The 14,973-nt window shown below is 44.1% G+C and overlaps 1 protein-coding gene across 8 annotated transcripts in view; it reads right to left on the bottom strand.

Moving 5' to 3' along the window:
- Positions 1-14,505, bottom strand: part of MLLT10 (MLLT10 histone lysine methyltransferase DOT1L cofactor) — a 305,775-nt gene extending 291,270 nt beyond the window's left edge. For 6 of the 8 annotated variants that reach the window (XM_075922495.2, XM_075922498.2, XM_075922497.2 and 3 more), the window contains exons 1-3: positions 14,265-14,412; positions 13,914-14,082; positions 8,582-8,661 (exon numbers count right to left, since the gene is read on the bottom strand). In XM_075922495.2, the coding sequence (XP_075778610.1) occupies positions 8,582-8,661; positions 13,914-14,082 (249 nt within the window). In that variant the 5' untranslated portion in view covers positions 14,265-14,412. Of the gene's footprint in view, positions 1-8,581; positions 8,664-13,913; positions 14,083-14,264 lie in introns of those variants that run through there. The other 2 variants (XM_075922496.2, XM_075922499.1) reach the window with 2 other exon arrangements.
- Positions 14,506-14,973: the final 468 nt, after the last annotated feature.

Below are 14,973 nucleotides of genomic sequence, written 5' to 3'. Positions count from 1 at the left end.
CTCAGTCAGCAATTCAGAAACAGAAATAGCAGATTTCAAGGAGTCTGATGTCTGGATGGAAAAATTCATCAAGCTGAATTCTGATTTATAATGTCTTGCTCGACAACGTGCAGAATTGGCAAAAATGCACAAATGGGCTGATATGGAGAAATTGGAGCACAATGATAATCTGATTCCAAGTTTGCAGAAAGAACTTCCTGTCACATGCAACACCACACATAATTTCAGCTTGGCTTTACTTTCAATGTTTGGCACCACCTATATGTGAGAGCAGGCTCTCTCTCATTTGAACCACATCAAAAGTAATTTGCGCTAAAGATTGACAGAAGAAAGCCTGCATGCATGCATGAAGCTGGATTTGACCAGTTATGATGGAAACTACAAAGAAATTTGAGAAAAGATGAAGCAGCAGAAGTCCCATTAAATAAAGTTATTGAGTACAACATTTCATGTATGCTATTATTAATCATTATGTCAATTATTAGTAATATTAAGTTGTATATTTTCAATCATATAAATGGCCATTCTTATCCTGGCTCTTTGTTGACCACTTGTTCTGAATTTTGAAGTCGTTTGACTCTTTGGTTTGAAAAAGTTGCTGACCCCTAACCTAACGAAACACTCTAACCAGCTTACGTGCAGCCCTAACGACAAACTCTAGAGGTATGTATGATGACAGCATGGCACATGTTTTTCCTTACTGTAGTTTCTTACCTCCAAAGTTTTACTACAAATAAAGGCTAGAGCCCTGGCCATGGTATGGAAACATTTGAAACAGGAAAACTACCAGCATGGTTTTTCTTTAATTCCAACTAACTATTATGAATACTATATAATCGTGCTGGCAATTGGATCCATCCAATAAAATATTTGGCTTTAAATACATTAATGGGAGAACATGCCTTTTTAGAATGAAAAAAACAGTAGTACAGACAGTTAAATTCATTACCATATAGTAAACCTAGGGAACTCCTTGCCAGAGAATGTTGCTCAGACCAGGACTTTTACGGGGTTCAAAAAGAGTTAGACAAATTCATGGAGGTTAGGTCCATCAATGCCTATTAGCCAGAACGGGTAGGAATGGTGTCCCTAGCCTTTGTTTGTCAGAGGCTGGGAATGGGTGACAGGGGAGGAACCACTTGATTATGTGTTTTATTAATTCCCCCCAGGGCACCTAGCATTGGCCACTGTCAGAAGACAGGATACTGGGTTAGATGGATCTTTGGTCCCAGTATGACCATTCTTAAGTCACTAAGGTCATGTCTACACTATGAAATGTAGTCACATTTATTAAAATTGACTTTTTAGCACCAGATTTTGCCAAGTCAAAGGTGTATGTCCCCACAGTACGCAAGAATTAGACTCATTTCAAAGTAGCACATCCCCATTAGAATGACAACCATTGTCTTTCAGAGTGATGCACTGTGGGTAGCTATACCACAATTCCTATGCCCCTTTGCATTCTGGGTGATGCTCCTAGTGCACACTGGGAACAATACTGTACAGCAGGTGGTTCTGGGTACGTTATCAGCATCCCATAATGCACTTGTCTTCTCCCTCCTCCCCCTGCCCTTGCTTGAACACAACAGTAAATGCCTCTTTGCACCGTTTTATCCCTCGGCTATCCACAAAGATGCCATAGCAGCATAACCATGGAACCCACTGTGGAGCCCATTGAGCATCAAAGCATTATGACAATCATATTAACCACAGTGAGCCTATGATAGAGTATATCCAAAGAATATCTAGTGTTCACTGGAACGAGGATGACTCTCAGGAGGCCACGAACATTCTCTTCTGCAAAGCACTTGAACTGAGCAACTGGCAAATGCTGCCCACATTTGATTCTCTTGACACAGTGGAATGCTGCTTATGGTTCTGTCAGATAAGCACAGACTGATGGGACTGCATAGTTATGAGAGTATGGGATGATTAGCAGTGGGCTGCAAAACTTTCATATGAATAAGGCCACTATCATGGAAATTTGTGAATTGCTTTTCCTCCTTCTCTGAATCGCAAGAATACCAGAATGATACCCACACCAACAGTGGAGAAGTGAGTGATAACTGCCCTGTGAAAGCTTGCAACATCAGACAGCTATCGGTCACTTAGGAATCAATTTAGAGTGGGGAAAATATACAGTGGGGGCTTTTGTGATGCAAGTAGCCAAGGCAATCAACATTCTTCTGCTATGGAGGATTATGACTGGGAAACGTGAAGGACACAGTGGAGGGCTTTGCCATAATGGGTTTCCCTAACTGTGGTGGGACAATAGATGGAATGCACATCCCCATCCTGGCACCCGACCACTTTGTTAAGGAGTACATGAACTGCAAGGGGTACTTCTTGATGGTGCTGATGGATCACAGACATCACGTGGAATGACTGGGAAAGGTGTGTGACACATGCATATTTAGGAACTGCTGCCTCTTCAGAAAGCAGCAAACTGTAACTTTCTTCCCAAACTGGAAAATGACCACGAGAGATGCTGAAATGGCAATAATGATCAGCCCTCTCTCAACAGCTCAGCAGCACAGCTTCACAGATGATTAATCAGGCCCACCCAGTCAGAGGCTCAGGGCTCTTTCACGGAGCTGACTGACTACGCAGGGCTGATTAACCACCTGGGAAGCTCAGCTGCCATGCACTATCACTGATAGTGATCCTTAGAGACCCAACCTACCCCTTGCATCCAAGACTCATGAAGCCATACCCAAGCAGCCTGGACCGTAATGAGAAGCAGTTCAACTACAGGCTAAGCAAACGCAGAATGGTGTAGAACGTGCTTTGGGATGTTTAATGGGAAAGTTCCACAGTCTACTGACTAGGTTAGACCCCCAATAAATGCAACTTTCCCATGTAGTGGCAGCCTGCTGTGTGCTAGGAATGGAAAGAATTAATAAAACTATTAATCATGTAACTGATACCAATTCTATCAGTTACACCATTAACCATTCCCAGCAGCCCCATGCAGAGTTTATACATTAATGGTAAATGATAAGTTAACCAGTTAAATTATTACATCCATACTGTGTGCTCCATAATATTTGTGAGAGTAAGGAGGAAAGTTATAAAATGGCAAGGGTGGGGGTTGATACCTAGCCAGCAATTATGAGCAGCCACACAACAGAGCACTAAGGAGAGCACAACGAGGGGCACTGCAAATCAGAGACTTGGAAAGTCAGTTTTATGAACGGCCAGATTTATGAGCCATGCATGTTGCTCTCAACAAGGTGCCCCTGCATTCAGTGTACTTGCCTGTAACTCCCACACACACACCTCTTCAACATAAGCAATAAAGAGACTGCTGTTCAGAAAGCATGCGGTTTTATTTAGGGCACAGAAGGGACAGAAAAAGAGTTCATGGTGGGAGCTTGGGGGAGGAGGGGTTGATGACAACTGTAAGAAGGACAGCCTTTTGCTTCAGGAAGCATCCCAGAGGGTTGAATGAGAACCTGCCCTTGACTCTCTATCCTGCATTCTAAAGACCCTGGGAGATGGAGAAATGAAACTTGATGAGGAGGGAATGTGGTTCTGCAAGGGCTGGAGGAGGTGTCTATGCACAAAGCTGTCCTGGAAGGCTGCCATGCGGTCCATCACATCCGCCATGGTGTTCAAGACCTTTTCCCAGTTCTTCACTTCCAGCTCCCTACACACTCTCAACTCCAGCAGCAGCATATTCCTCCACTCACTTAAGGACTCCCTGTCCAAGTGGATGGATTGCATTTGCTCCTTGAATATGTCACTCCAACTCCATTTTCACCTGCAGATTTGTGCCAACCAGACAGCTGGTGGAGCCAGGGAAGTGTGCAGCATGCTTGCTGATGTTTCTGCTGTAACAAAAAGTGAAGAGCAGACTTTACAGGGATATATTATAGAGCATAAAACCTTATCTGTTAGTAGCTTAGGGGAGCAGCTGGACTCGGTTTGGTGGCACATATGATAAGGGACAGGCCGGGGCTTGAGAACGTAGGGGAAGCGGGTCTGGGTGGGGCAGCAGGGTAGATAAGAGGCTCACACGGCACCTGTGTGTTCAGCAACCTCCCACCCTACAGTTGGCAGGAGTGCACAACTTTCGCTTCCCAGAGGACCATGAAGGTGGGAGGGGGAGGAGGACTGGGCATGGCAGCAGAGCAGGGACTGAAGCCATGTTTCCTGAGCAAACAGAGATTTAGTGCAGACATGCCAGCAATTAGCTTCCCCTACCTCACCCAGATTAACATACGAGATATCAATTTTCTCTGAATCATACTGATCGGGAGTAGAAGATGACTGACTGGCCAGAAACCTGGACCTTATGCTGCAATGCTCTGTGCTGCAATGATGCCAGACCACTTACTGCTGGCTTGACATGGAAAGTGGCAAACATAATAAGGTAGGCCTCCCCAGAAACCTTGAGAAGGATTACAGAATTCCTCTATGAGAGCTTTATGGAGTTGTGCAGGGAGGACTCACACTTCCATCTCCAGACACATTAACAAGCTGGTCTGGGACACCCCCCTCACACTGTGCAGGCACAGTAGCCATCATAGATCACACCCAATTTCCTTAATCCGCTTGTAGCATGATGAAAAAATGTAAACTCACCAAAAGTGTCTTCTCCGGGATCAGTGCCTAGCTGCGAATCATGATGGGAGGAGCAGATTGTTTCTCAAATTATGAAAAGGTGCCTTGCTGTCGGTGACATTGGTTATACCTCTTGCCTGCTGAACACTTTCCTCCTCCTTCTCGTTGACTCTGCCCTCCACACCGCTGCCCAAGGATGCAAGAGGAGTATCTTAGGAAGTATCCATAGACTGGCTAGGCAAGTTGATTGGGGTCCGCCTAGCTTGTAGCTTCTCATAGAAGTGGGGCATGTTTGCAGAAATGATTCAGACCATTCACTTGCCTCCTTTGCCTTCTGGTACAAAAGCCTCAGTTCCTTATTTGTGTGTGCCAATGCTGGGTGTCCCTGGAATATCCTCGCTTTTCCATGCCCTCTGCGATCAAGGCATATAAAGCAGTGTTCCTTTTCTGGCTTGTAGTTCTACAAGAACAGATTCCACTCCCCACACAGCTCTGAGGTCCAGGATCTCTTGCATGCTCCATGCTGGTATTCATCTGTGACCCTGGAAACTCGTAGGGTCAGGTGTGCTGCTCAGGTGTGCTGCCTGCTCCAAGATCTGCTCACCATGCTGGAAATGAAATTCAAATTTTCCCAGAGGTTCTCCTGTTCACCTGCAGAGCAAGAGTTGACAGTCCAGGCCAGAGCAGTCACCACAGCACACTGTGGAACACTTCCTGGAGGCTAAAAACTTCAACTTTCATATCGCTGCTTCTGCACTACCATAAGGATGACTACGCATGGTTGAATTTCACGTCACTCCTCATGAAAAACAGGAGTACCGAAACTGACTTTCATGGACGTTAAAGTCGTCGAAACAGCCTTGGTGGTGTGGACTTGTTTAGAAATATGACCTAAACTCCCAGGGCAGACCAGGTCTAAGGAATGTAAGATCATTTTCACCTGCTTTCTTGTTTAACTTATTCTCAAATATCTGAGAAGTCTTAATGAATTACATAAAACATGGATAACTTACTTAATACTCTAATCGCTTCTTCACATTGTTTTGAACTTTTCCTATTGGGGCCCATTCTTCTTGGTACCATGCAAAGCACAAAGACATGGTCCCTGCTTCAAAAAGCTTGTTAAGATGTTACATGACAGACAAGGAGATACAGTATTTGCTTGTAATATAAAAATATACAATTTGTGAATTATTAGAACAGATTGGACCTCTCTGATTCAACATCCTCGGGACCTGACCAGTCCTAAACCAGGAAATTTGCCAGACTTGAGAAGGTTCACTGCCATAGCTCCCAGCTCCAGGAGGGCTCCCCACTACCTCCATCCCTGGCCAGGCTGCCTGTTGGGTTGCTGACCCTGTTACTGCTCCCCTGACTGGATTGTCTGCTAAGCTCCAGTAACCCACAATGCCACAGGATTCAACAGGCTCCAGCCCTGCGCTTCCAGAGCTACCAAGGGCTCAGACTCTGGTCCCAGCCCCAAAGCAGCCTGCAGGTTCTGACCACACTTCCACAGGCTACCAGGAGCTCCAGCCCCACATTGACGGGGGCTGCTGGAGCTACTACCAGCCCTGGCCCCACTGTCACGGACTGCCAAAGGCTTGGGCTGATGCCCCACAGCAGCCCACAGACTCTGGCCCCGCTTCCGTGGGCTGCTCAGGGCTCTGGCTCCGCACTGCACTCTCATGGTCTGTCGCCGGCCCAGTTCTGCGCTGTTGGAGGCTGCCCCGTGCCACAAGCTGCCAGGGGCTGCTGCCAGATCCAGTTCCACTGTTGCAGGCTGCTGGGGGCTGCCACCACACCCACTCCCTGCTTCGTCCTGCTGCTTTAGCCTGGTCCCTCCTGAATTACCCTCCTGCCATTAGGCTACTGGGAATCCTGATCCAGGAATAGTCATGGTCTTGCAGGACCACAGATATTGCCAGACCAGAGAATTCTGGTTTTGGGAGGTGCAACCTGTAGACTAAGTAAGTGCCAGCTATCTCCATCTGCCCATTTCTTAAATGTGTCATAGCAGAAAGAAAAGCTTTAGTGCACAAAAATATTGAAATCTAGTATCCAACCAAATCAGATGTAATTAGCTTACTAATATTGATGGCAATTAACCATTTAAAGCAACTGTGCATCAGCGAGAGAACATATGCCTAGAGTTAGTGCTATTAATTATAGCCCATTTCAAAATCAAGAGGTTTCAGCACACTAATTGAAAATTGTTCAATAAAATACAGCCTATTTAATTCTAATTTTGTTTCTAGACAAATATTAAGCAGAACTACTACATTTGACCATCATACTTGCAGATTCAAGGGTTTGCTTGCATAACACATCTTCTTACACTACAGCTATGTCTGCATAACTAGTTATGACAAAATTACAGAACGGACCTTAACTGAATTCCATAACACGGTCAGAGCTTTAGCCTACTTATGAAACCGTGTTAAGATCTAGTCTACACTACAGTACTATAAAATGGAACAATACTGTAACCAGGTCACAGATCAGCTGTGTTAGGACTGTAGCATAGACAGACCCTTTTTTAGTTGGACACTGTTGGGGCAGAAAGGTGACAGATTGAGAAGTTTGGTGTCAAAGGCTGTCAGTAAAAGGGTCTGGACCAGTACCAACTTCTCAAAACTGCCATAGCATATATATTTTCCTCTTGACCTAGAAGGCTCACTTCTAGTGGCTGCAAGGGTAGTTCACTTCCTGGTAATTCAGTACTTTGCCTCTGCTGAGGATACCAATAAAGGTACCAATCAGAGCCAAGTATGAGCCTTCTGACTTTAAAAGCATCTAAAAAGGCACCATAATGTCATCTGACCACATTCTAATTTCCGCCAAAAAAAGTTTTCAAAGAATTAGTTGTGTGCTTTAAAAAAAAATAAAAAACATAAAACCCACACTTTTGTTCTGGTAGAAGGATTTTCTGAATCTTTCAATTTTGTCTTGTAAAATCTAGAAGTTAAGGAGGAGAGAAAACTCTCTGATTAAATTATTTTATGCCACATTAGTCCCAAAACTGTTTTTAATCACAAACTTACAGGGACACTAGCAGTTTTCACAGACACACTAACTCTTATGGACAATACTTTTTAAAACTGTTACTTTTTCAACACCCAACACTGCTGTAATATATTAGAGAAAAAAGTCTGTTTTAGTTTGTGTACTTGGCAAGACTTGTAGTATACAGTTAAGCAGTTTCCCCTACCAGCTAGGGATGTAAAAAGTTAACTGTTTAACTGGTCACCTGGTAAGCTTATTGGAATGCTTGCCGGGTAACTGGTTAGACAACCAATCGCGTCAGACTGAAGCTGCCCTCGCTGAGTCTCGCTGGCTGCAAGGGGGCAACAGGCGGGACCATACCTGTGTCTACTCCCCCACCCCAGGCCCTGGCCGCGCTGGAGCATCGTGAATGGCCATGCCAGTGCAGAACAGGCGGGATCCCAATCTCAGCCGTGCTGGAGCAGCCTGGGCATTCAGATGGAACTATGACGTGACCTCGGCTGCACAGGCACTGCACAGTGGTATCCCGACCCCAACCATGCTAGCGTGGATTGGAAGCCCAAGCTGCGCTGGGTCATGAGGAAGGACCTGGCCCTTGCAACAAAGCCCAGGAGGACAGCAGGAACCTAACCCCGGGGGCTGCTTTCCACCTGCCTGCCAATGATTAACAAGTCTAATTTTATCCGTTTAACCAGTTAACTATTCTAACAGTTTTTTACATCCCTTATCTTTGTATGGGTCTTTTACACAATACAATAAGGAATAACAGGAGAGAACTTTGGAAAGTGTGACTAAAAATCACAAAAATTGCCAGGGATACATCTGTACCTGAGTAATAACAAACTATTTTAAACTTAAAAAAAGACAGCAACAAATAAACAGAACAAAAATATATTTCAGAATGATGGTGTCTAACATGGAATTAAACAAACAGAAAGTTCAACAAATGTTTAATAACATTGCTACAAAGCAATTTTGTAGTATTATTTAACAAACAAACAAAAACACCTACCACTCTGGCTGCTCTTTCTTGAGATTCACACTTCCTGCAAAACCAAGGTCCAGTAGGTACTTGAACAATTCCATAGCAAGCTGTTTCAGACAAGATAAAATATTTTAGCAATCATAATGCAATTCTACAATATGGTTCTACTTTGCTCTGTTATAACTAATTCATTGACGGAGCTTGAAGCATTTACTCCCCCCTAAAATCTACTTCTATGGGTAAAACATGTTATTCCCAATAAACTGTCAAAATTACCACTCAAGCTAGTAGTCAAGTACAAACTACTTAATCTGTAAGTTTATGCAAAATACTTGTTTTGATTAAGTAAAACAAACTGCAATTTACCTTACTCTGAAAACAAAAATTGTTCAAATATAGTTTAGATGTTTTACATGCAGTATGTTTTGCTGTTTAATTTAGGATAGAAGACAGCTTCACAAAACCACATCTGTCTTTTGTAGTGTTAAAAAATTTTTAAATAAAAGTTTATTGCGTTACACTAGAACTGGAAAAAATGGTCACAAAAATAACATTTAACTTCAATAACATGACTTTTTGTGCACTTGCGCACTGCAGCAAGCACAAGATATTTCTAAACGTAGAAATAATATTTTGTCTCACGAGGCAAGTGCAGTTACGGATATGACAAAACTGAACAAGATCAAAACTAGATTTGAAGTCACAATACATTTTAATGCCTCAATCTTTGAAACATTGCACTTATAAATTACTTGCACTATTAAGTAGCCCAAGTTCAAAGTAAACTCTTGTAGGTTCTGATTTTACTATAGTCCTGATTTTGAAAGCATACATGTGAATCCCTTTATTCCCATATGCAGGGTTTACTGACTTCAGAGGGGCTAAACGTAAATATAAAAGTCTCTCTATTCGGATCACCTTGCTGAATTCGGGTCTAAGTTTGTCTGGTGTATAACAAAAGAGGGTCCTAGCAGGATGTGTTTAATAGTTTAAATATTAAATATCCATAACAGGAAACTCAAAGTAATAGTTCTCATAGCACCAGTAATGGTGTCCCCTGGGAACCTCAAGTACAAATATTTGTATAGACAGGTTTATTTGCAATGCCTCTGTACATACAACAAAGTCAAATTATGTTTCCCACAGAATAATTTTGAATTTGACTTTCTACACTTCAGATATCAAATGCTGTATGAACCCAGTTTATGAAATACATTTTGCTTGCAGTGCCAGATTATTTCAAATTCTAAATATACAGTCAGGTAAAAAGTAGCAATTAAAAAGTCACCTGACAAATTAGCTGCAAACAACAAAGAGGAGTGGAGGGGGAAATACAACTAACTAGTAAAATACTCTAATACAGTGTTTCTCAATCGGTGGTATGAGTACCCTTAGGGATACTCGAGAGAAGTCGGGGGGGGGGGGGTATGTCAACACAACTGAAATTTGGAGAAAACTGAATTTTTGTTTTAAGTTTTACAGCGACTTCTTATTTTTGTACTTTTTACACCCAAAAATTTCATCACCCGCCTGGCTACGATGAAGTTGTTTAAACAAATATGTTGCCATGGTACAAAAAAATTGTGTGTCTGAAAACTGTAGGTACTAGGGGTACTTATTATTCCCTTTTATTATTTGTGTAGGTTAAAGTTCTGTAATATAGATGTAATGAAGAGAAAACATTTTTCTTCATTGACCTACCACAAACTAAAATTGGCAAAGACAAGCAGAGAGGGAGATACTTCCCACCTCCCAAAAAACAAGAAATTTGGCATAATAACTTGTTTGCACAGTCAAGTAAATATGCACTACATTTGAAGATTCAAAATATCATCAGAAACGATACAACAATTCTGACCTTACTGTTGAAGACCTGTCTCAGCACATATAATTGGAAATTGGCAATAGTGCAGAATAGGGATGTTAAAATGTGTTCATTTTAGTAAACTTGTACCCATTGAAATTATCAGCGGGTACATGTTTACACACAAGGGGAAAGCTACTCCACAGGAGCTGCCCCTCCTCCCACACTGCTGATTCGCAGAAGCAGCTGTCAGGGGGCAGGAGAGAACCAGTGCTCACGGGGAGCCAGCTTTTAAGCAGAATCTGGGAAAGGGGGAGAGGCAGGCACCTCTGCAAGAGCTAGTACGCATGGAGAGCCAGCTTAAATGCCAGCTCTCACCTGCCCCCACGAGCTGCTTCCTCTGTATCAGAGGCAGCAGTGCGGGGGCGCATGCAGCTCCACAGGAGCTGGTGTTTGCGGGGAGCCTGAGACAGAGGCAGCAATGTGGGAGGGAAGGGGGGCTGCATGTAACTGTGAAGGTTAACCAATGAGCCTGGGCTCATCAGTTAACCATTTACACGATTACACTATCATATCCCTAGTGCAGAGAAACATAGCATATAATATAAGGAAGTAAATGATAAGGGAAATTCAGGGAGTGAGGTTGGTAAGTCAGTTCCAGGTCCATCACAGGTAGTGACATTCCTCATTTGAAATGTAAGGTAAGTTCCAAATATATTTGCATCTGTGTCTTGAATATCACTCCTGTGCATTAACAAATTTAAAGATTGTTTGTTGTTCAATATATGATTTCCTTATGATTACATTTTTGTTATTTCTACATAAAGTTTCTTCAATGAGTTAAGAGGATTTATCTTCTCAGAGGATTAAATAATTAAATTTTAAAGAAGCTTCTTCAGAACTGACAAGAGTGACAGCCTCGTATCTGAGAAGTCTGATATGCAAATAATTATAACTTCCCAAAAAAGGAGATGTTTAATTTTTAGACTATTAAGTAGCATGAAAATTCAGCCCCAAAAGGGTATCAGGACTGTTGTAAGCATTCTAACTGACTTTTAAAAAATGCAAGTGCCTCCTCTATCAGTTCCACAATGTCAACTGTGAAGATCTGCACCATTTTTAATAACATACACTCAAAATAAACTTTAGGGCTAGGTCTACACTGGCATGATTTTCCGAAAATGCTTTTAACGGAAAACTTTTCCGTTAAAAGCATATTCGGAAAAGCTCGTCTAGATTTTCGGAAAAGCACGTCCGTGGCCAATCTAGACGTGGTTTTCTGCAAAAAAGCCCCAATCGACATTTTTGCAATCGGGGCTTTTTTGCGGAAAACACTACTATGCTGTTTACACTGGCCCTTTTGTGCAAAAGTCTTTCGGAAAAAGACTTTTGCCCAAAAGGGAGCAGCATAGTATTTCCGGAAAATCACTGACGGCCTTACATGAGATCGTCAGTGCTTTTCCGGAAATTCAAGCGGCCAGTGTAGACAGCTAGCAAGTTTTTCCGCAAAAGCAGATGATTTTGTGGAAAAACTTGCCAATCTAGACACAGCCTAGCTGTAAATATGGTAGACGTATGTCAGTAATTCTTCCTTTTTTGAAACCACCACAATAGTGTTTGACTTCAAAAAATGTAAGAGTATCATCATCAGGTTTTATTACTGAAATTGCATCTTCCCTTCCATATTTGGATTTTGAATAAACATAGTTGCAATTCAGTTATGTCCAATTTAAGATTCCCTGTCTACATTAGGGACATTTTCCAATACTTTCCCCACATTGCTAACCCTAGTTTAACTCCACAGGCAATAGAAATACTGAAGATCATAAGACAGAAGTGCTGTTACCACTTTTTTCAGCATTTTCATATGATCCCGCTCAGAGCACCATATGTATAACCCTAGACCTCCCAAGGTTACCAACACTTACGAAGCTAAACTGGTGTTAGCAAAAGTAAACATTTATTTTTGCATGAACTAAGTTTGGTAAAAGTGACTGCCTCCTTCTCCTTCTGAATACAAATAGTCTTTATGTTCTGGTCATTCTTCTCTTATTCTAAACTACATAAAAACAAAAACCCAAAATCTTGATGCAAGCATAACTATAGGCAAAGGAGGACACCTTTCAGCATCAGCTCCACTCTGGAAACAGGGCAACACTAAATCAAAAACAGACTCACTACATTAGGTACTCTTCAGCCTGCCTTCAGTTCAGGACACCAAGTTCTTTACAAGGGATAATTTAGTTCCCTTTGCGGGTCTATCTGAATTGCCCCCACTTTTATTTTATCAACTGGGGAGTAAGCTTCATAAATACAATGTATGTATGTTATGAACTGTTTTGCATGTAATACAAATGCAGGAGTGGAAAATATTTAATCAGTAAAGTACAAATGCCTCAATCTCTCACAAATCTCAGGTACTCAGATGAATGAGCTGAATAAGACACCAGCTTCTCCACTGCTCTTACTTATACAATATATTTTTTTAAATTCCATATTTTCTGATTTATTTTAGATACAGTCACCTTGGAGTTGGAGGAAAGAGAAACTACAAACAGCCCTTACAGTTCCTTATTTCTGCTCTTCATTTAGAAGTTATGATTATTTTGTTCCTTTTCTAGTCAGGTGAAAACACCACAAACCAGTCTGTCCTCCTCCCAAAGTAAAGGCAACCCAATGACAGCAACACAGTAATCATACATACATTTTGCACCACAGTCAGAGCTGGATACCCACCAATCCCCTCCACTAATCCAGGCAGATCCAAGACCAGTTAGTAATACCAGCCCCTCTCCACCACCAAAACCACTACAACTGGAAGTCTCCACAGCTACCAGACACTATCAGCCAAATGACATTCAGGGAAAGAGCAACAAGAAGGGTGAGATAATATATTTTATTGGACCAACTTTGTTAGTAAGAAATAAGCCTCTAAGCTTACTGAGAGCTCTTCTTCAAGAAAAAGAGTTCTATGTACGCTTCTGATCTTGTTTCTTTCTCCAAGAGAAGGTGGTCCAGTAAAAAAAAATATCTCATCCCTCTTGTCTCTCTAATACCCTGAATCAACAGAGCTAAAACACTGCAAACTTTCAGGGAAAGCAGCAAACAGTAGGGACAAACATAACAGATGAGTCTGTTTTTGCCCACTTTTCCCAGCCTCTCCCATCCTGGCTTCCCTCAGACAGGTATGGGATTTGGAGGAGAGAAAATGGGCAACTTCTAGAGAAGGGGACGGCCAGGGTGGGCAGTTGACGTGATAGGGGCACGTTGTGGGGTGGGGAGGAATGTAAGCGAGAAAGCAGTTTTGGAAGAAAGCGGGGCAGGTTGGTCGGGTGGGACTAGAAGCGAGCGCGCAGGTGAACGTACAGTGGGGGGAGGGGCGGGAAGGTGCTCGTATCAGGAAGAAACGGTAAAGAGGCTGTGGGAAACCGTGGCTGAGGGAGGCAGGAAGCAGGGAGGTTGGGGGGCTGTGATGAGAGCAGGTCAGGGAGGGTCTCAGGTGGGAGACAGGGGGCCTGAAGCAGGAGACTGCCTGTAGGCCGGACAGTCACTCACCTTGATGCACTGCGACATTGCAGCCGTGCCCGTCGCAGTATACCAGCGGGTTCTCGGCCCAGCCCCTCTCGTCGGAGCACACGCAGCAGCCACCGATCATCTCCTTCATGCTATTGGAGAACTCGCCCTCCAGTGACACAGGCAGTAGTAGCGGCTCGCTGGAGACCATCTAAGGGTTAAAAATACCGTCAACACAGCAGCGACCCTGCCTCGCTCCCTCCCCCGGCCGGGGCTGCCCCTCAGGCACTCAGCCGCCGCCGCTGCCGCCACGGCAGTGATTTAGGACCCATGTCCGCGGGCGGAGTGTCTCCTCGCCCCCACCCGGGCTGTATCAGTCAGTCCCGCACGCACACAGGGGCAGCACACTGAGGACGACGGCAGGCAGGCAGGCAGGCAGGCAGGCAGCCCAGCAAGGCCCGCGCGCAGGCGCGCTGTACCTCCCTGTGGCGAAGGCCTAGGTCCGGGCTATCTCGCAGTGCCTCATGGGCCGCCAGAGGAACGTGAGCGACGGCGGAGTTCTGACCCTCCAACGGTTCTAACCACTATCCAAATAGAGCGCGTGCGCGAGGCTGGCTCAGGATAGGGAGAGAAGCAGGCCCCCCTCGTGGCCTGCGCGCGTGCGAGCCCAGGAGCTTACTAGAGCGCGCGCCAGCCGGAAGACTCCCATATCTCTGCCACCTGATGTGCGAGTTGCCCCGGCCAGGCTGCACACGGAGTGGCAGCTCAGGCCTGCTGGCTAGCCTGCGACTCCGAGTGACACCCTTCCTCCGCCCGGGCGGCCGCCCCTCACCACTGGAGCAAGGGCCAACACACCACCGCCTGGCAGGCCCAAGTCTGGGGTTACCCCTGTTCCCGTCTAATGACCTGTGTGCAGCCGCAGGCCCTTTCACATCCCCCTCGGTTGGGCTGCTGAACTAATACATTCCCCATCCACCCCCAGCTTCTCCCAAAAAAATCTTTCTACTACCTTATTGCTGTCCTCAGTGTGACTGCAGGACTCATTCTTTCTTATTTCTGCTGCCCTTACATCCCACCCCCATGCACACAATCTGTGCTCTCT

This window comes from Pelodiscus sinensis, chromosome 2, assembly GCF_052426305.1.
Source record: "Pelodiscus sinensis isolate ZL-2025 chromosome 2, ASM5242630v1, whole genome shotgun sequence".
Taxonomy (NCBI): domain Eukaryota; kingdom Metazoa; phylum Chordata; order Testudines; family Trionychidae; genus Pelodiscus; species Pelodiscus sinensis.
Note: the sequence above shows the minus strand (reverse complement) of the source record. Positions and strands in the feature narration are given on the sequence as shown.